This window comes from Phocoena phocoena, chromosome 5, assembly GCF_963924675.1.
Source record: "Phocoena phocoena chromosome 5, mPhoPho1.1, whole genome shotgun sequence".
NCBI lineage: Eukaryota > Metazoa > Chordata > Mammalia > Artiodactyla > Phocoenidae > Phocoena > Phocoena phocoena.
In genome coordinates, this window is record NC_089223.1 from 38,598,382 (window position 1) to 38,616,551 (window position 18,170).

At 43.9% G+C, this 18,170-nt stretch overlaps 1 protein-coding gene across 1 annotated transcript in view; it reads right to left on the reverse strand.

The window, feature by feature from the left end:
- CDS1 (CDP-diacylglycerol synthase 1) overlaps window positions 1-6,715 on the reverse strand; it is an 83,608-nt gene extending 76,893 nt beyond the window's left edge. The window contains exon 1 of the mRNA XM_065877454.1: window positions 5,642-6,715. Within this exon, the coding sequence (XP_065733526.1) occupies window positions 5,642-5,758 (117 nt within the window). The 5' untranslated portion in view covers window positions 5,759-6,715. The remainder of the gene's footprint in view (window positions 1-5,641) is intronic.
- Window positions 6,716-18,170: the final 11,455 nt, after the last annotated feature.

The window sequence follows — 18,170 nt, forward strand, 5'->3', positions numbered from 1 at the left end:
AGGTGCTTCTCAATACTGGAGACTGGAAAGCAGGAAGAACAAGGGCATGGGATTCCAGACCATTCAAGATGATGGCTCCAAAGTCTCTAAACTAATGAAGGTAAGCAGCAGTTTAGAATGAAACAAAGGATAACGTACTAAATCAATCACAATTTCCACCCCTTTTACACCTGGTCCCCTAAAGAATGAGTCAATCAGGGTCAGCTTCTCCACTATAGGTCCCTTGAGGTTCACACTGATCCCATGCTGTACCTAGTACAGCATTAAAATTGCAAACAAGCAAAAGGAAACCCTCAAATGACACAGAGCTCTGTGCCTAAAAGGAGGGGGCCTTTTAAAAATCTTGAAGCTAAACAGGTCTTACTTGAAAGAATGGTAGGTTATACTACTCATTTCAGCATTTTCTCTCAGTCTCTTCATTGTTTCCATGTATTTTAAAGATGTGAGAAAGAAACTACATGCCTTCACCCCACAAAGCTTACTGCCTCCATGAACATGACTTTAGAATCCAATCATCTTCATTACCATAGCTTTACTATTCCCAGATGCTTGCTCTGGAGCTAACTGTTCATCACAAGAACTTCTGAAAAACATCAATCCTTTAATAGGAAGCACCAACGAACAAGTTTCCTCCTAAAACTCTTTGATCCCTTGCCTCAAAATCCTTGCCTGGCAATTGCCACCAATCCCAAACTGTTACATTGTGATCCTTACCCAGTCCTGATCAAGACCCTGCATTGAAAGACCTGCCTTAAACCAAACTTCCAATTCTCAATAAAATCCAACCTTGCCTTTCCCCCTCCAAGCTCTGCCAAAGCTTAGTATTGAGGTGGTGTTTTTCCTCACCACAGGAAGCAATAAACTCAACTTTGTCTTATCAGCTGGTGGGCTGGTGATATCTGGGGAGCCAACATTCAAAAACTGTTGTTAAATAAAATTAATATGCTGCAAATGACAACACGGAAACTTATTTGGGTGATAACAGTGACTAACAATTGATGAACAACTGGGGAATACCAACTTACAGTTTATTCTGGACATCTAGATCTACATATTCATATTTTATTAATGGCCTATATTTAGGTGGAAAAATATAGAAAATGTTTAGTACACCTTCAAGTGACACCAAGACAACTCACAGTGAAGTGCACCAAAGTGAAGAATTTATGGAAATACAAGTTCCAAAATTAAAAATTTATTTTTTAAATATTAGAATATTTTTGAAAGAAACTACACCCATCTCAAATGAGGAAGGACAGAAGTTAACTGACCTCCAGACTGTTTCACCCTCAACTTTGCAAACCCAAATCTGTATCAGAGTAGCATCCCCACATACGAGTACATGGGGTCCTCGTCTGACCAGTGCACTATTCCACCTGTGCTCCCTGTACTGGCCACAGATTCCCTGTGCACCCCCTTCTCTCCCACTTCCGGTCCAGTCAGTTAGGTCTTAGCTTCACTTCAATTGCTCAATCTCTCTCAATCCATCCAGGGCTTCAACAGCCCTCTTTGAGCTTCCGTCCACTTTCTTGCCTACCCTAACTGTGTTCAATCCTGGCCCCCCTGGCTCACTCACTCCTCTCTGGCATCCTTGTCCTGGCATTCCCGACCACAATCACTCCCAGTGCCTTTCTTATTCTCAGCTATTAAATGGGAAATATTCCTAACCCATATAGCTGAGGAACAAAAAAAGAAAGATGTGAAATTACTGTTTTCTCTAAATCACTCTACAAGCATCAACTATTATGACTACTACTGCTACTGAGTTAAGAACCATGCTAATTCAATACATAACAAATTTGTGTTATTTTAGTTCAACTGAAGCTTCACTGAGTTTGATAATTCTGCCAGTTGCCTCTTGGTCATCTTACATCACACTCTCTAAAATGACATTCCAAAGGTATCCCAGTCAGAGATGAGCTCTAGTTCCAGCTCTGCTACCCACTTAAGGTCATTTCGGGCAATAACAAACACAGTCTAGGGCAAGTTTATTATTTAAAAATATACACACACACACACATATATATACACACTCACACACATATATATGTATATATGTATGGTTGAACTAAATTGTTTCTAAGATCTCTTGAAGCTCTGTGTTTCTCAGACCCTACTTTACTGGGAAAATTTAAAGCATCAAACACTGATCTCTCCTCTTCTGCTTTTCAAAATGTTTCTGTATCTAACCTCGATTCCTTCTTTCCTTTCCTTGAATACTCCAACCACCTGTACTTTCCTAGGGACTGCCCACCCTCATATCAGCATCTGCACTCCCACTTCTTTCCTCCTTCCTTCCTTCCTCCTTTCTTCCTCCCTCTCTCCCTCCTTTCCTCTCTTTCTTTCTCCCTCCCTCCCTCTCTCTCTTTCTTTATCTTTGGCTGCGTTGGGTCTTCTTTGCTGCACACGGGCCTTCTCTAGTTGAGGTGCACGAGCTTCTCATTGCGGTGGCTTGCCTATGTTGTGGGGCACAGGCTCTAGGCACGTGGGCTTCAGTAGTTGCAGCACGCAGGCTTCAGTAGTTGTGGCTTGCAGGCTCTAGAGCACAGGCTCAGTAGTTGTGGTGCACGGGCTTAGATGCTCTGGGGCATGTGGGTTCTTCCCAGACCAGGGCTTGAATCCGTATCCCCTGCATTGGCAGGTGGATTCTTAACCACCGCACCACCAGAAGTCCACTGACTTCTTTATATGAATACCTATCTTCCCTTCCTTGAAAAAGGAAATTTTCACTTGATCCTCCAAGTCCTCTCTAGCTGCTATCCTATACTCCCTTCCACCGGCACTTCCTACAATTACTACCAATATTTTACATCTCACATTCCTCGGCCTAAAACGTGGCCCACTTCTCTTAAGATCTTTTGCTGGGGGCTTCCCTGGTGGCGCAGTGATTGAGAGCCTGCCTGCTAATGCAGGGGACGTGGGGACGTGGGTTCGTGCCCCGGTCCGGGAAGATCCCACATGCCGCGGAGCCGCTGGGCCCGTGAGCCATGGCCGCTGAGCCTGTGCGTCTGGAGAGACCACAGCAGTAAGAGGCCCGTGTACTGCAAAAAAAAAAAAAAAAAAAAAAAAGATCTTTTGCTGGGACTTCCCTGATGGCACAGTGGTTAAGAATCCGTCTGCAAATGCAGGGGACACGGGTTCGAGCCCTGGTCCGGGAAGACCCCACATGCCACAGAGCAACTAAGCCCGTGTACCACAACTACTGAGCCCGTATGCTGCAACTACTGAAGCCCACGTGCCTAGAGCCTGTGCTCCGCAACAAAAGAAGCCACTGCAATGAGAACCTCGTGCACCACAACGAAGAGTAGCCCCCACTTGCCGCAACTAGAGAAAGCCTGTGCACAGCAACGAAGACCCAATGCAGCCATAAATAAAAAGAAAGAAAGAAATTGAGAGGGAAATTAAATGAATATTATAAAAATATAAAAGATCTTTTGCTAAATTCCATGTTCTCTGCCCCTTCCTCATTTCTAAATACTAGTGAGAATATCCTCTAAGCAATTCTCTGGACCACAGAACTTTCTCTCAGTATGTCTCCAGGTCCTAAACAATGAGAAGGTCATGTTAATAACGCCGTTATAAAAAAAGACTACAAAATGGCACAGGAGTATACCATAACAGCAGAATATAACACACTTCCTGCGCTTCTTTCATTAATTCCATAAGAGTTTTGCCTTTACTGCAACTTGAATGGAGAAGGCACTTAAAATAATTTCAATGGACCAAATATTAACCAGCCTCCGATGTGCAAACTGATTTTATAATGGTCCTTGACCTGGAAATACAGGTGCATTCAAATATACACCCTGATAAGAAAGGACATACAGAGGATAGAGTTCAGTGACACAAAGCTTGCCAAGTCAAAAGTTCCTTGCAATAAACTCTAAAAGTATGCAATATTTTAGATATGGTTTAGAAAATGCTCATCCTTGTCTAAGAAATGTTAACAGAACAAGTTACACATGGCAACACCTACTCTCAGAAAACAAAATCCCGCTGGGTATGTATTAATGAAAACCAATAGTGTGGCATTTATAAATAAATAAATAAATATGCAGTGAGGTAACCCACTCACAGATAGCTAGAGACAACAGTTCTAATGAGTTAAATCAAACCAGAGAAGTAGTTTCCATTTTAAATATATTAGGGTGTTAAGAAACTAATTAATTCAAAAGTTATTTTATGGATGGCTTCCTTGAACATGTTTTTTCTTATTAAAAGCTTGTTCCAGTTAAGGAAGTGAAAATGGGGAAGCTGGTATTTCCTTGATTCTAAACTGTATCAGTGCTAAAACAAAACAAACCCCAACCTAATTAATTCTATTTTTGGTCTAGTTTCCAAGGCAGTTTTCACAAAAACTATTCTTTGCCCACTCTTTTTAGCTTTGTAACATCAACCTTCAGAAGCTAGAAACTGTTACACTTTGTATAATTCCTTGATACATATGTTCTATCACAGACTCATTGTATTCCACCTGCCTATCAAGGGTAGGGGGGAAAAAAAGGATCTGTCTTCCCATTGATTCTAAAGTTTCATGCCTAAAATCACTGTTAAATTTATTATTTCATGATGTTGTGGGATATGTTCCTGCCAGAGCTTTATAAGGGGTGACCTCAAGTTCATCAACAGCAAGTTCCAGGTGGAACCTCCTCCAAATCAGAACTTCTGAGTTCTGATGAGTGAGTGAGTCTCAGCAACAGTGCAAACCAGAAAAAAGGGAATCAGGAAACAGTTTCTAGTTCCAAAAGGCCACTGACTTGACCTTGAGCAATCTACTTCACTTCTGTAATTCAAACTGCAATACCTGCTTCCAAAAAAGAATGCTTCTAGGAATAGCTTAAGTGCTTTGAGTTTCTAAGATAAAATGGAATTTTATAAACAGAAGATTTCATAAAACAATCTATTGCCTGGCCCAGTTTCCTAAACTTATTACCAAATAAGCTGAACTTTGACTTTCTTCTACCTTTAAAAAGAACAGTGGCATTACATCTACTTACAAAGGCAATCTACAGAAATGGGAATTTTAAAAGTCCTCATGAATTAACGTGTCAGGTAAAATGAAATCTACTGCTGCACTGTCGGCCGTGGAGGGTCACAACTAGGTCACGTGTAGGAGCCTCTCAAACCTCCAAAATCTATTATACTGAAAAAGGATAGAGGAAACGAAAGTGCTGATGGGGGAGCGCGAGAAGCCAAGCCTCCAGCGTCAGGATCCAATGACATGTTAGAAGCGAAGGTGCATGACTTAAGTTTAGTTCTTACTAACTGTGTTCCTCTCCCGAGAAGAGGTGTGAGGTGGCAGCTACTAGAAAGCTGCAGCTCTCAGGGTGGCAGGCTCCATCCCGATTCTAGCGTTGGCCCCAGATCCCGGGAAGGGGGACTGGAATGGGCAGAAACTAAATTAGAGTCAAGTTGAATCATCCAGCTACCCTGGCAGCGGTCGCGGTCATCCTGGGAAACGCACCATCGCTGGGGGCCGGGTCCCACTTGAGGGAGAAGGAAACAAAGCCAGGCCGGGAGGGCGGCGCAGCCCGCAACTTCACCTGACATTCAGTGGGGCCCCACCCTCCCTCCCAGGTGTCCCGGCCCCAGCCAGGACCCAGCCGGGGCGCGGGCGTGCGCCTCTCGCGGCTCTACTTACTTTGTCACTGGTGCTCTCGGTTTCGTGGTCGCCGCCGGCCGCCTCTCTCTCGCGGGGTGGCGGCGCCACCGCTCCCCCGGGGCCGGGGCAGCCTCCCCGGTGCCTGAGCTCCCACATGTCCCACTCCCGCGCGGCCGTGGCGCTCTCCTCCAGCGTCCCGAAACCCGAGCTGCACGCGCGGTCTCGCCGGCTGGCCGCCCTGCCACCCCGCAGCTACACACCCGACGTCCCGCAAAGCCGCGGCCACTAACACGCCCCCACCGTGGAGGCGCCGCCGCCGCCTCCCGCCGCGCCGGGTCACCCCCAAAACGGCATCAACGAGCGAGCGCTCGAGGCCGCCCCCTGCGAGCGCGGGGCCGGTAGAGAGAAGAGGGGCGGGAACCGGGGGCGAGCTCGGAGTGCGGGGCAGGCTCGGGGCGCCCGGCCCGAGCGGAGAAGGTGGGGGCGCGGCGGAGCGCGGCCGCTGGTTGCCAGGTGCACGTCCCCACGCAGAGGCCCAGGTGGGAGGAGAAGAAAGGACGGGGAGGGAAGGAGGAAGAGTGACCCGTTTTAGCGCTTCACCGGGCTCCGGCCGCCCGGGCCCTGCCACTCCCCGCCCCGCCCCCAGACTCAGGAGTCGGCAGGTCCCGGCCCCCCTACACCTTTCTCCGGGTTGCTGCCTCCCGCAGCCAGGTCACGCGCCGCAAGCCCCGCCCCGCCCCGCCCCGCCCCTCTGCGCTGCACTGCGGTTCCCACAGCCCCGCCTCCATCGCGGAGGGGTGACGTCATGGGTCCGGACCGAGGCTCCGCCCGGGTCTCTGCGAGCACACAGGTGGCGGCATTGAGAAAATGTTCGGGCTGGAACAAAGGTGAGGAGCAGGGAGGTGGAGGAGGGATGAGCAGCTTGCTTAGAAGTGAGGCGTGAGAACTTGTGGACTCGTCACGGAGCAACTGGGCTGAAAGAACTACTCGAAGACGCCTGGTCAATACTGAAAGCACTCAGCACTACCCCTTCGAACGGCTCCGCGGCCGCCGCAGCTTGATACACCGCGGAGTGTCGGAGGTTCAGAGGCGACCAGAAGCAGAAACTTGTCTGGCAGGAGGAACTTGATGACTTCGCGGCATTGTGACCCAGTGGCATCGCTTGCAAAATAGGAGATGCCTTTGCCTCACTGGGCGTCCTGGGTTGGCCAGTTTCAAACCACATACCCAAACTCTGTCTCCAAGGAACTCGAGTATTGAATCTCTCAAAATTCACTGCCTAGGGCCTGAAGAGAGAACCAAGACCCTGAGGTGCCAGGGGATGCAGTTGCCAACCAGCTAATCTCTAAGCAGTCATAGACCTTGGGCTGCTAAAGTTGGAACAGGAAGGGCACAAGATCCGCATTAATTCCGTTCCAAATCCTGTTAGAAGGTGATTAGTTTTCTTGACATGTATGTACCACCTGGTCATTACTGACAAGCTGACAAATGGGGGGCGGGGGGGGAGACAGGCCGTCATACAAACAGGACAACGTTCAGGAAAGCACCCTTATAGAAATAAATCAACAATAGAAATTTCTTCAGGTCATTACTGACACCCTGAAAATAAGTAAGGTTGTTCCGAAAATTGAATAACAAGCAAAAACAGAAAGTCAAAGTAGGAGGCATTGAAAAGCAGAGCACAAAGACATTATTTTACTTCATCAAACAAATCTTTAAAGCTCTGAGCTCAGATTAGGTCACCATATTATCAAAGGGATAGAGAGAAGAATCAGTCAGTCTTATGGGAAGAGTAACAAAAATGACAAAAGATATGCAAATAAGTCCTTTGAGTCACAGTCATGGTGCAGTTTTCCTTAAGGAACAGAAGACTATGGGGTGACTAGTTTAATCAATTGTTCTTCATTTCTTTGGAGGACCAGAGATGAAACGCTGCCTGATGGTCAGGAACATAAGGTTGAAGAGACTGCTGAAGGCAGTGGTGGAGTTTCCCACCTGATTCCTAGTTCCACCAATGCCACTAACTGTGTGTGGCCTTGGATAAGTCATTAAGCCTCAATGTCCCCAACTGTGAAGTGGATAGTAAGGAGGATGGCCTCTGTGGTCCCTTCCAGCTTACACATGATTCTGCAACTAAAGCCTCTCTTTATCAGAACCCAGACCTTCCTTTCTCCCATGCCTCAAGAAAAGGGGACCTAGCATTGCACCTGAATGGTTTCCTCCTTCCCCTTCCCCTAGTAAACCCAATAGCTCCTTTGACTTTCTCCGCCCTTTGCTGCAGGAGAAAAAATGGTAATGAGAAAAGTGGCAGGAGGGAACAACAGAGGACAGGAATGCACGCCACGAGAAATAGTATTCCCTGACCCAGGAAATGTGGGACCAGGGCAGAGACTGCCAGACTAGAGTGGTTTACTACTTTATCTCACCCTTCTTTAAGCTCTGTATTTCAGCGGAAATGGTCATTTCTTTCTGCCTTCATTATAGTTATTGCCACTCGTTGAGTGATTACACTGAACCCAGACAGAAGGAACCACTGTTTATTCATCTTCACAGCCCAATCCCTTGCCACAGGGCTGGCCCCCACTCTCATACAGTCAACACTTTTGTTGAAAAAATGAACGAAGAAATGAATGAATGGCAGAGGTATAGCATAAACCAGGGAAAGATATATAGTATTTGTATTTTTTTTAACTAAAAAGGTCTATATTAGTCTTAGAAAGGTACTCACGTGTCTTTGTTTTTCACTTTATGTGAAAAGGAGAAAGATTGATTTTAAGATGTATTAAAACGGGGTTACAGTAATGACTGGTGCAGTTTACTTAAGGTATATTATGATATAGTCAACCAGAACTGGCCTTACTGAGCCCTATAGTCTCAAACTTTTTTAACGTCTTCTTTTCTTTTTCATTTTTATCTTTCATTTTTCTTCATTCAGAGAGCTTACGTTCTCAAAGTTTATTACATTTATGTTCGATGACACAAAATCTGGCACGTACTGGTTTTTAAGGCCTCACCTGTTAGGTTTATAAGAATTTAATCTGCTAAAGGGCACCATGTAAACTCAAAGCACATGCATAGGCTAATCACAGGAGACACTCGGCCAACATTTCTTGGTTGATTTATAGATTTTCTACTTTAGTGATATTGAAACGATTTATAACTCTTAGCAAGGCATTTGCTAAAGAGGAAAGAGAGAGTCCTAACTATTTATATGATTTTTATTAGATTTTTTTTTACCTCCGCTTTTGCCCAAAGATGGAGGGACCTTGCCCGAAGTAGTAAGCTTATGAGATGGAGAGACCCCTTATCACCCTCTTCCCTGAGTACCCTCAAAATGTTCCCAGAGTGATAAACATTCCCCTCTTGTGTGGGGATTTGAGCTGCTTTCCACATCAGAGGCTCAAAGGCGCTCAACTGGAATGTCCCCAGCGTGCCAGGGAAAGAAGAAATCTTCCTCAGCCAAGCGTTTCTGGTTGCTTGGACACCCGCATTATAGTTTTTGTCGCTTGACCTATCTTCCTCTGTTGCCCTCCGTCAGTTCCATCTGTAAGTCAGAGTTAGAAATTTATGATTTAGGCCAACCAGAGAAACATTTTGTGGTAAATTATTGAAGGACAATTTATGTTTACATTCTTATTTTCAATGAAACTGCACAGGAAAACAACAGTGTACCATCAATTACATCTGACTATCAGAGGGGCAAGTACAGTGATATAGTAAGAAGCACAGTTTTATATACGGGCGACCCTGGTTTCAAGTCATAGCTCCACCATCTTCTAGCTGTGACCCAATTAACTTTATAGAACATTTGATCACACACAGCTGAAGGTACATCCTAACTGATGTGCCCAAAGTTTAAGTAATAACTCTTTATGTAACACTTTAAAAAGCATTTTCACATGATTTTACTTATTCTAGTCAACAACCTATGAAGTAGGCAAGACAAATATTATTATTATTCTTTTTTTTTTTTTGCAGTACGCGGACCTCTCACTGCTGTGGCCTCTCCCATTGCAGAGCACAGGCTCCGGACGCGCAGGCTCAGCGGCCATGGCTCACGGGGCCCAGCCGCTCCACGGCATGTGGGATCCTCCCGGACCGGGGCACGAACCCGTGTCCCCTGCATCGGCAGGCGGACTCTCAACCACTGCGCCACCAGGGAAGCCCTATTCTTATTTTACATGGAAAAAAATATGAGGTTCAGCCTGTAAACTACCCAGGTTTGCCAAGGAAATTTGGAATTGAAACCTAGGTTTTTTGTATTTTAAATTCTGTCAGGTTCACTATGTACTGCAAGTAAGTAGTAGCAAAAACAAGTAAATTCTAAGAGAAGGCAACTTGTTATAACAATTAAGCACAGGAATTCATCAGCAAACCTGCCTGAATTCAAGTCCCAGCTCTGCCACCTACTGGCCCGTGTCACCAGTCAGGTAACTTAACCCCTCGGTGCCTCAGTGTCCTCATGCATAAAATGAGGATAAAGGTGGGCTTCCCTGGTGGCGCAGTGGTTGCGGGTCTGCCTGCCGATGCGGGGGAGGGATGTGTATTCGTGCCCCGGTACGGGAGGGTCCCGCATGCCGCGGAGCGGCAGGAGGGGCCGTGGCAGTGGGAGACCCGCGTACCGCAAAAAAAAAAAAAAAAAAAGAAAATGAGGATAAAGGAGATACTATTTTCCTCCCAGAATTCTTATGAAGATTGAATTGGTTAATATACGTAAAGTACTTAGAACAATGCTTGGTCCTAGTGAAGCACTATACAGGTGTTACCTATTATTACCATTTATCAATATATTATTAAAAGCTGCATGTCTCAAGGAGAGCAATATTCAGCTTCTAAACTCACTAAAGCTGCAACACCCCAGAAGACTTTGAAGAAAAAGGGATATGCTGACATTGCTTTGGTAAAGTGCATAGAAATTATGAAACAAGGTAGGGAAACTTTGCAAATAATTGCAAAGAAATCATCAGCCTATCAAATTAATTAATTTTTGCTTTATCCTTCAGCAGTAGTAAGAACTAGAATCAATTTACTACCATGTAGTTTGCATATTTATGATGACTGCAGAATTCCTTCCATTTCTAGCTTCTCCACTGAATCATAGTAAATCTGAGCAAATTATATTTTGGTGATTTAATTCCTTTGTAAAATAGGTAGTATATTCCTTATTTACTTATTTTTGGCTGCATTGGGTCTTTGTTGCTGCGCGCGGGCTTTCTCTAGTTGCGGTGAGCGGGGGCTACTCTTCGTTGCAGTGTGTGGGCTTCTCATTGCGGTGGCTTCTCTTGTTGCAGAGCACAGTCTCTAGGCATGCAGGCTCAGTAGTTGTGGCTTCTGGGCTCTAGAGCACAGGCTCAGTAGTTGTGGACTTAGTTGGGCTTAGCTGCTCTGCGGCATGTGGGATCTTCCCAGACCAGGGCTTGAACCTGTGTCCCCTGCATTGGCAGGTGGTTTCTTAACAACTGCGCCACCAGGGAAGTCCCTATTCCTTCTAGGACTTTGTAAGTTATATTCTAAAAGAATGGGTGTATGTGTGCTTTTGATACTGCCTGATTCAACTATTTTTTAAATGTTGAATATAGCTGGATTTATATCTTTTTTGGAGATGGTCATTTAGAGAAGTGGAAGAGATTGGTAACTGTCCTTAGAAGAGTAAATCACTGATTTGCTTCAAATTATATCAATTATCTCTGTTCAACAAATGGCTGAAATCCAGAAGTATCAGTCAAGGTCCTTAGATGCAAGTCTGGCTGACTTAGGCAAAGAATTTATTGAAAGGTTAATAAGAAGCTCACAGAACTCTTTGGAAAGCTGGAGGACCCAGCATAGAAAACTGGCAGAAACAAAGGATGCCCAGCAGTAGCAAGGACCATAGTCAAAGCCATACCCATAGGGCTTCCCTGGTGGCGCAGTGGTTGGGAGTCCGCCTGCTAATGCAGGGGACACGGGTTCATGCCTCGGTACGCGAAGATCCCACATGCCGCGGAGTGGCTGCGCCCGTGAGCCATGGCCGCTGAGCCTGCGCGTCTGGAGCCTGTTGCTCCGCAACGGGAGAAGCCACAGCAGTGAGAGGCCCGCGTACCGCAAAAAAAAAAAAAAAAAAAAAAGCCATACCCATACCAGCCAACTAGGGCCCACATTGCTAGACCCACTGGCACAGACCACCACAGCTTGCACCATCACTGTGAGGGCGCCAGCCACTGGGTGCCACCGTTGCCATAGCTCACCTTTCCCACTTATGTTTTATTTTACAAACTCTTGTATACTTATACTTTTACAATGGAATCATTTCCTTATAAGACGCAATAATAGCCATAAGATCTCTTTGTGAAAAAAGCCTTACTGATCAGAGAAATAAAAGCTAAACGATTTATGTCTGTTGAAGCCATATCAAATACCATATCTCTTCTAAGACACCCTTTTTAATTTACATTTTAACCTCTCTGAAATCATAGTGTGTCTTACAGTTGATAAGAATAATAAGTAATAAGAAAACATTGTTTTATATTTCAATTGGCCATTTTATTTTTCTTAGCAGTACATAAAATAATGGTGAGTTTTTTAGATGGTGGTTTAATTGAGTCAATGAAGTACAGCACTTTAAAGATTGACTATTGTTGGTCAGGAAGATTACACATCTTGGATTTTTCCAGATCATCCCAATTATATGTATTTTTTTCAGTAAGTGTATTTATTAAATATATAACCATGTATGACAATGGTTTTAAAAAATCTACAAAACTTTCCCATGTCTTTATATTCTCATAGCAAAAAACAAAAACAAGATACATTTTGCTAGACTTTATGAAGCCTAATTTTTGGTTTGGAAAATATCGTCAGCAAGCATGCATAAAAGATTATTTCAGGGCTTCCCTTGTGGCGCAGTGGTTGAGAGTCTGCCTGCCGGTGCAGGGGACACGGGTTCGTGCCCCGGTCCGGGAAGATCCCACATGCCGCGGAGCGGCTAGGCCTGTGAGACACGGCTACTGAGTCTGCGCGTCCAGAGCCTGTGCTCTGCGACGAGAGAGGCCACAACAGTGAGAGGCCCGCGTACCCCACCCCCCCCAAAAAAAAAAGATTATTTCAGTAGTGAATCTATTTTATTCCTGCATATTACAAAAGGCTTTTCAAATTAGATGTATTTCTGGTAATGCCTATTGTCTGTTGCTCCTCTTTTCTCACAGTTTGATTTAGAAAAAATATATTTATCATATATTAAGAGATTTAATTGATTTGCTCCCTGAATTAATATTAATATCCTAAATTATTATAGACATAAATCAATCTCATCCATCCTCTTAACAACAATAATTTGTGCCTTGATCATTTAGTATCTGATGCATTTTCTGCATTTAACTGGTATGGGTTGATGTATGGGAGTGGGAAGGGGCTGTGGCCTTCACTGTACCCCCCAGGAAGTTGGGAAGAGCCTAAAGCAGGAAATCGATTAGAGTATCTTTGGGTGGACCAGAAGAGGTTGTTAACCTAATATGCTTAAGAAGGACCTAATATTGCAGTGTGTGTTTTTTTCTCAACAAACCTGGCTTCAGCAACATACCACTCAGACGGTAAATACTGTACTGCTGTGTTCAGGGAACAAATGCCAAAATGACTTACTAACTGGTTCTGCCAAGTTATTTCCAGTATGTTTGAGGAGGAATTAGTGGTGCAATGAAAACATTTTGTTGATTTAAAAATCCAGTACAAGGACACTGAGTTTTTTATAAGGCAAGACTTTCAATTAGCTTACTTGCGGAGCAAATTTAGACAACCTTGTCATTTGGCAATCCAGTCAAGAGAATGCATGAATAGTATCACTCTGCATAAATATAGATTAAAGAAATTACTCAAAACTATGCAATCATTGACATATACTAGAAAAGAGGTGTATAAGTGTTTCAAAACACCAAGAAAATTGTTAATATAGCAATGTCAGGAAAAATTGACAAAGCTTCAGTAATGAGCAAAAGGGTCCCTGGCTGTCCTTGCAGTAGGCGTTAGGCATTACCTAGCAGTCCTGCTGAGGATTATCTGATACTAAAGAGGGATGCACCTTTGTTGTCTTAGTCAGATCAGGCCGCCATGACAAAAATACCATAGACCGGGTGACTTATAAACAACAGAAGTTTACTTCTTATAGTTTTGGAGGCTGGACATCCAAGATCAGGGTGCCAGCATGGTTGAGTTCTTGTGAGGGCCCTCTTTCATGTTGTAGACTGCTGACTTCTCCTTGTATTCTCACATAATAGAGAGCAGAGAGAGAAAACCAGCTCTCACATGACTCTTGTAATGTCACTAATCCAATTCATAAAGACTCCACCCTCATCTCATCCTAATTACCTCCCAAAGGCCCCACCACCTAATACCATCACATTGGAGGTAGGGGTTCAGTATTTGAATTTGTTGGGTGGCGGGGGGGGACACAAACATTCAGTCTATAGCAACTGCCTTTGATCTAATTAGACTATTTTACAACTCTGTAGGGATGAAAGTTAATCTGTGGAAAACTGATAACCATGCATATGGTTCTTGTTCATGACAATGTAAGTGAATTTTGTCTGATAGAGAAGTCCTACTGTCTATTTGCTGTCTGCAAGCTGGAAGCTTAGGGAAGCTGGGTGATGTAGTTCCAGTACAAACCCAAAGGCCTGAGAACCAGGGAAGCCAATGGTGTAAATCCCCATCTGAGTCCGAAGGCCCAAGAACCAGGAGTGTGGATGTCCAAGGGTAGGAGAAGATGGATGCCCTAGCTCAAGCAAGAGAACAAATTCACTCGTCCTCCACTATTTCTTTCTATTAGGCCTTCAAAGGATTGAATGATGCTACCCACATTGGTGAGGGCAATCTTTACTCGGTCTACAGATTCAAATGCTAATCTCTTCTGGAAACACCCTCACAAACACACCAAGAAATAATGTTTTACCAGCTGTCTGGGCATTCCTTATCCCAGTCAAGCTGATACATAAAATTAACCATCACAGTGGTACAGCCGGGACCCAAGCCAGGTCCCACTCTTAATGGAAGAGTTTGTCAGCACTACTTCTGTTTTCTCCTGCAGCTCATCTTCAGCTACATGCTGCTGAAGTGGTCTCCTTAGCCTTCCCTTGCAGCGTCTCTACCTCCCCATCATCACCTTCTTGACCCCCTCATCTCTCCTCCTTTTCATACAATACAACTTAGCTCTGTCCCAGCTGTCTCAGTTGTCCTTCCTACTCCTACTATTTCAAATATGCAAAAGCCTTTATCCTGAAGATGACAAGCAAAAGATATTTCAATTACCAACCAATATTCATCCTCCTGGGCAGGGTGGTTGGAAGTGTGTGTATGGAGCAGGAGGGTAATTTTAAATAATAACTAATTTTGTTTTCCTATAAGATGTGTCTTTGTAAGTTAGTTTTGTTTTTGTTTTTCAAGGATTTTTACTTCTCTTTTCCTGGTATTTGGGAGGTTGCTTAGTGCTTTGGTGATTGACTGGATATGAAGGATGATAGGAATGGATGTGTCAAGGATGACTACAAGGTCTTGACATTGGGGACGACAAGAGAATGGTCATGTTCACCAAAAACAGGGAAATTGGAAAAAGCTGCTACTTCCTCCCTAATCCCAATGGAAATTAGTGGTGGGTGGGAACTGAGAATTTTATTTTGGACATGCACATTTTGAGATGATAGTAATACTCTGAAGTAAAACATTAGGGTAGTAGAAATTGTATATGAGTGTGGTATAAGTGGAGGGAAAAAGATTGAAGATAAAAGACTTAAGAATTGACAGCATATAGGTGTGGGCTGGAGCAGAGAGACTGGAAAGACTCCCTCAGAGAATACATGCAAAATGTTGATTGAGTGAGGCAGGGCAAAGGGAAAGAATCCAAGACACAACAAGCAAAGAAAGGACGGAGAGGTAAGAAGAGAATCAGAATGTTACAGCAATATGGAAGCCAAACAAGAAAAACATTCAACAAAAACAGTAGCTAACATTTATGAGCTTTTAATAATAGCATGCATTATTTCAGTTGAAATTCTCAATAACTATATGATTGAAGTACTGTTATTTTACCTCTTCTCACTAATGAGGAAACTGACTTAGGAAGCTTACATAATTTGTCTGAAGTTATAGAGCTGGTAGTCAAATCAAGACTACTAGGACCCTAAAAATCCAAGTTCCTACACACTACTCTACAGGATGCATTTGAGAATCCAGAGTTTCTGTGCAATTATTTAATCCTCATTGCATACCAGGCTCTGTTACGTGTCTTTTATATACTTACTGAATTTTCCACACTCTGAAGATCTACTATCCCCAAATAAAATATAGAGAAGTGTTATGTAACTCACCCAAAACTACATGGTTAAGTAATGGAGCTGAGATTTGAACTCTGTCAGTCTGTTCCAGAGTTTATATAAAAAAAGGTTAAGGGTGTGGGGGGAAGCCATTATTCCATTTCAGCAGTTAAGAAACATCAAGCCCTTTCTCACTCTGCAATATATTCCACGGGATGAAACTTTGAAAGCCAATGTCTTAACCTGTGTCAGCTGTCCCCTTACACTGTGTTCACCTTGCAGGCTCAGCCTCTCAGAAAATCCTAACATCTTATCCATTCCATGGTCTCCTGCTGCCTTTTCTCATTTTTGTTCTTCTCAACCATTGCAGGGAAGTTGAAGTTTCTGAAGGGCCCAATAGTCTTCGTTGAGCAGATTTTAGTTAATATTAGAAAATAGCTGACTGTCCTAATGTGGCAAAACTGTCAGTCATGTAGGTATTCTTTACTTTTTTCCTTCTCTATTTCTTTTCTCTCTGCTCAAAGTCAGGACAAATAGTAAATATTTTCCATCACCTCTTAAACTAGTATTCTCTCCTCCCCTCACCCATGAATGGATACAGGAGCAGTAGTTAAAGGGAAATTTTATGTTTTTATTATGAGCAGAAGGTAGGGTGGCCAGATTTAGCAAATAAAAATAAAGGATGCCCATTTGAATTTCAGTTAAAAAATAATTTTTTTTAGTGTAAGTATGTCCCATGCAGTATTTGGAACATACTTATACTAAAAATAAATATTCACTGTTTATCTGAAATTGAAATTTAACTAGACATCCTGTATTTTATCTAGCAACTATACCAGACTATGAATTCAGGTCATTTTTTTTGGAGTTGGCAATTCAAATTAATACAACCCAGTAATTCATGGTACAAAATGAGAGATGGTGCATCTGAGAGGCTGTTCCATTTGAACTCACCTGGAGATATTTATAAACCACATTTCCTGAGTACTCTGATGCTATGTGCAAGGACGCCCACATTCCCCAGGCAAAGGAGCATGGAGATGCAGCTAACATAGAATGAAATTTTATTTGTGCTGTAATTTGAATCTGGGTGACTTGCAGCTGTCTGGTTTCATAGTGAATTTGAGTATTCACTGGCTAAATCTATCTAATTGAAAATTAGAGTCATTTCTGACATTTTCAAATTTATTTAAATCAAGTAAATAACTATTTGAAGTCCCTCCAGAGCCTTTCCTTTTTAGTTTTAAGCATCTGGTTTAAGTCTTGAGGTAACCTAATTGTCTACTGGGTTACCCACTTTCTCACTCTCTATATACTATACTAATTTCAGACCCTTTTTCTTATCTATAAAACTATTGTAAAAATCTAATCAGAAAGAAATGTGATTGCATAGGATCAGCCAAGATGGCAGCATAGAAAGACCCTAAGTGCACCTCTTCTCATGGGCACAGCAAAATTACAACTATTCACAGAACAATCATCAGTGAAGAAGATTGGAACCTGCCAGAAAAGACTGTCTACAACTAAAGATATAAAGAAGGAACCCCAGGGCTTCCCTGGTGGCGCAGTGGTTGAGAGTCCGCCTGCCGATGCAGGGGACACGGGTTCGTGCCCCGGTCTGGGAAGATCTCACATGCCGCGAAGCGGCTGGGCCCGTGAGCCATGGCCACTGAGCCTGCGCTCCACAACGGGAGAGGCCACAGCAGTGAGAGGCCCGCGTACTGCAAAAAAAAAAAAAAAAAAGGAACCCCAAGACAGGTGGGATGGGCAGAGTTGAGGTATAGTCAAGTCCCATACTGCCAGGTGGGTGACCCACAAACAGGAGAATGACTACAACTGCAGAGGTTCTCTCTAAGGAGTGATGGGTCTAACTCCACATCAGGTTACCAAGCCCAAGGGTCCTGCACCAAGAAGATGAACCTCAGAATGCTTGGCTTTGAAGGCCAGCGGGGCTTACTTTTGAAAGACCCAGAGGGCTGTGGGACATAGAAACTCCACTCTTAAGGGCACGCACAAAATCTCATATGCTCTGGGACCCAGGGCAGAAGCAGTAATTTGAAAACAGCCTGGGTCAGACCTACGTGCTAATCTTGGTGAGTCTCTAAGAGCAGCAGGAGGCAACTGGAGCTTAACCTGGGGACACAGACACTGGTAGAAGCCATTATTGGGAGTTTTTTCTACCACATGGACACTGGGGCTGGCAAGCACCATTCTGGAATCCTCCCGTTAGCATACTGACCTTGGGACCCAGCCCCACTCCTCTGCCTACCACCTGTAGGCACCAGTACTGG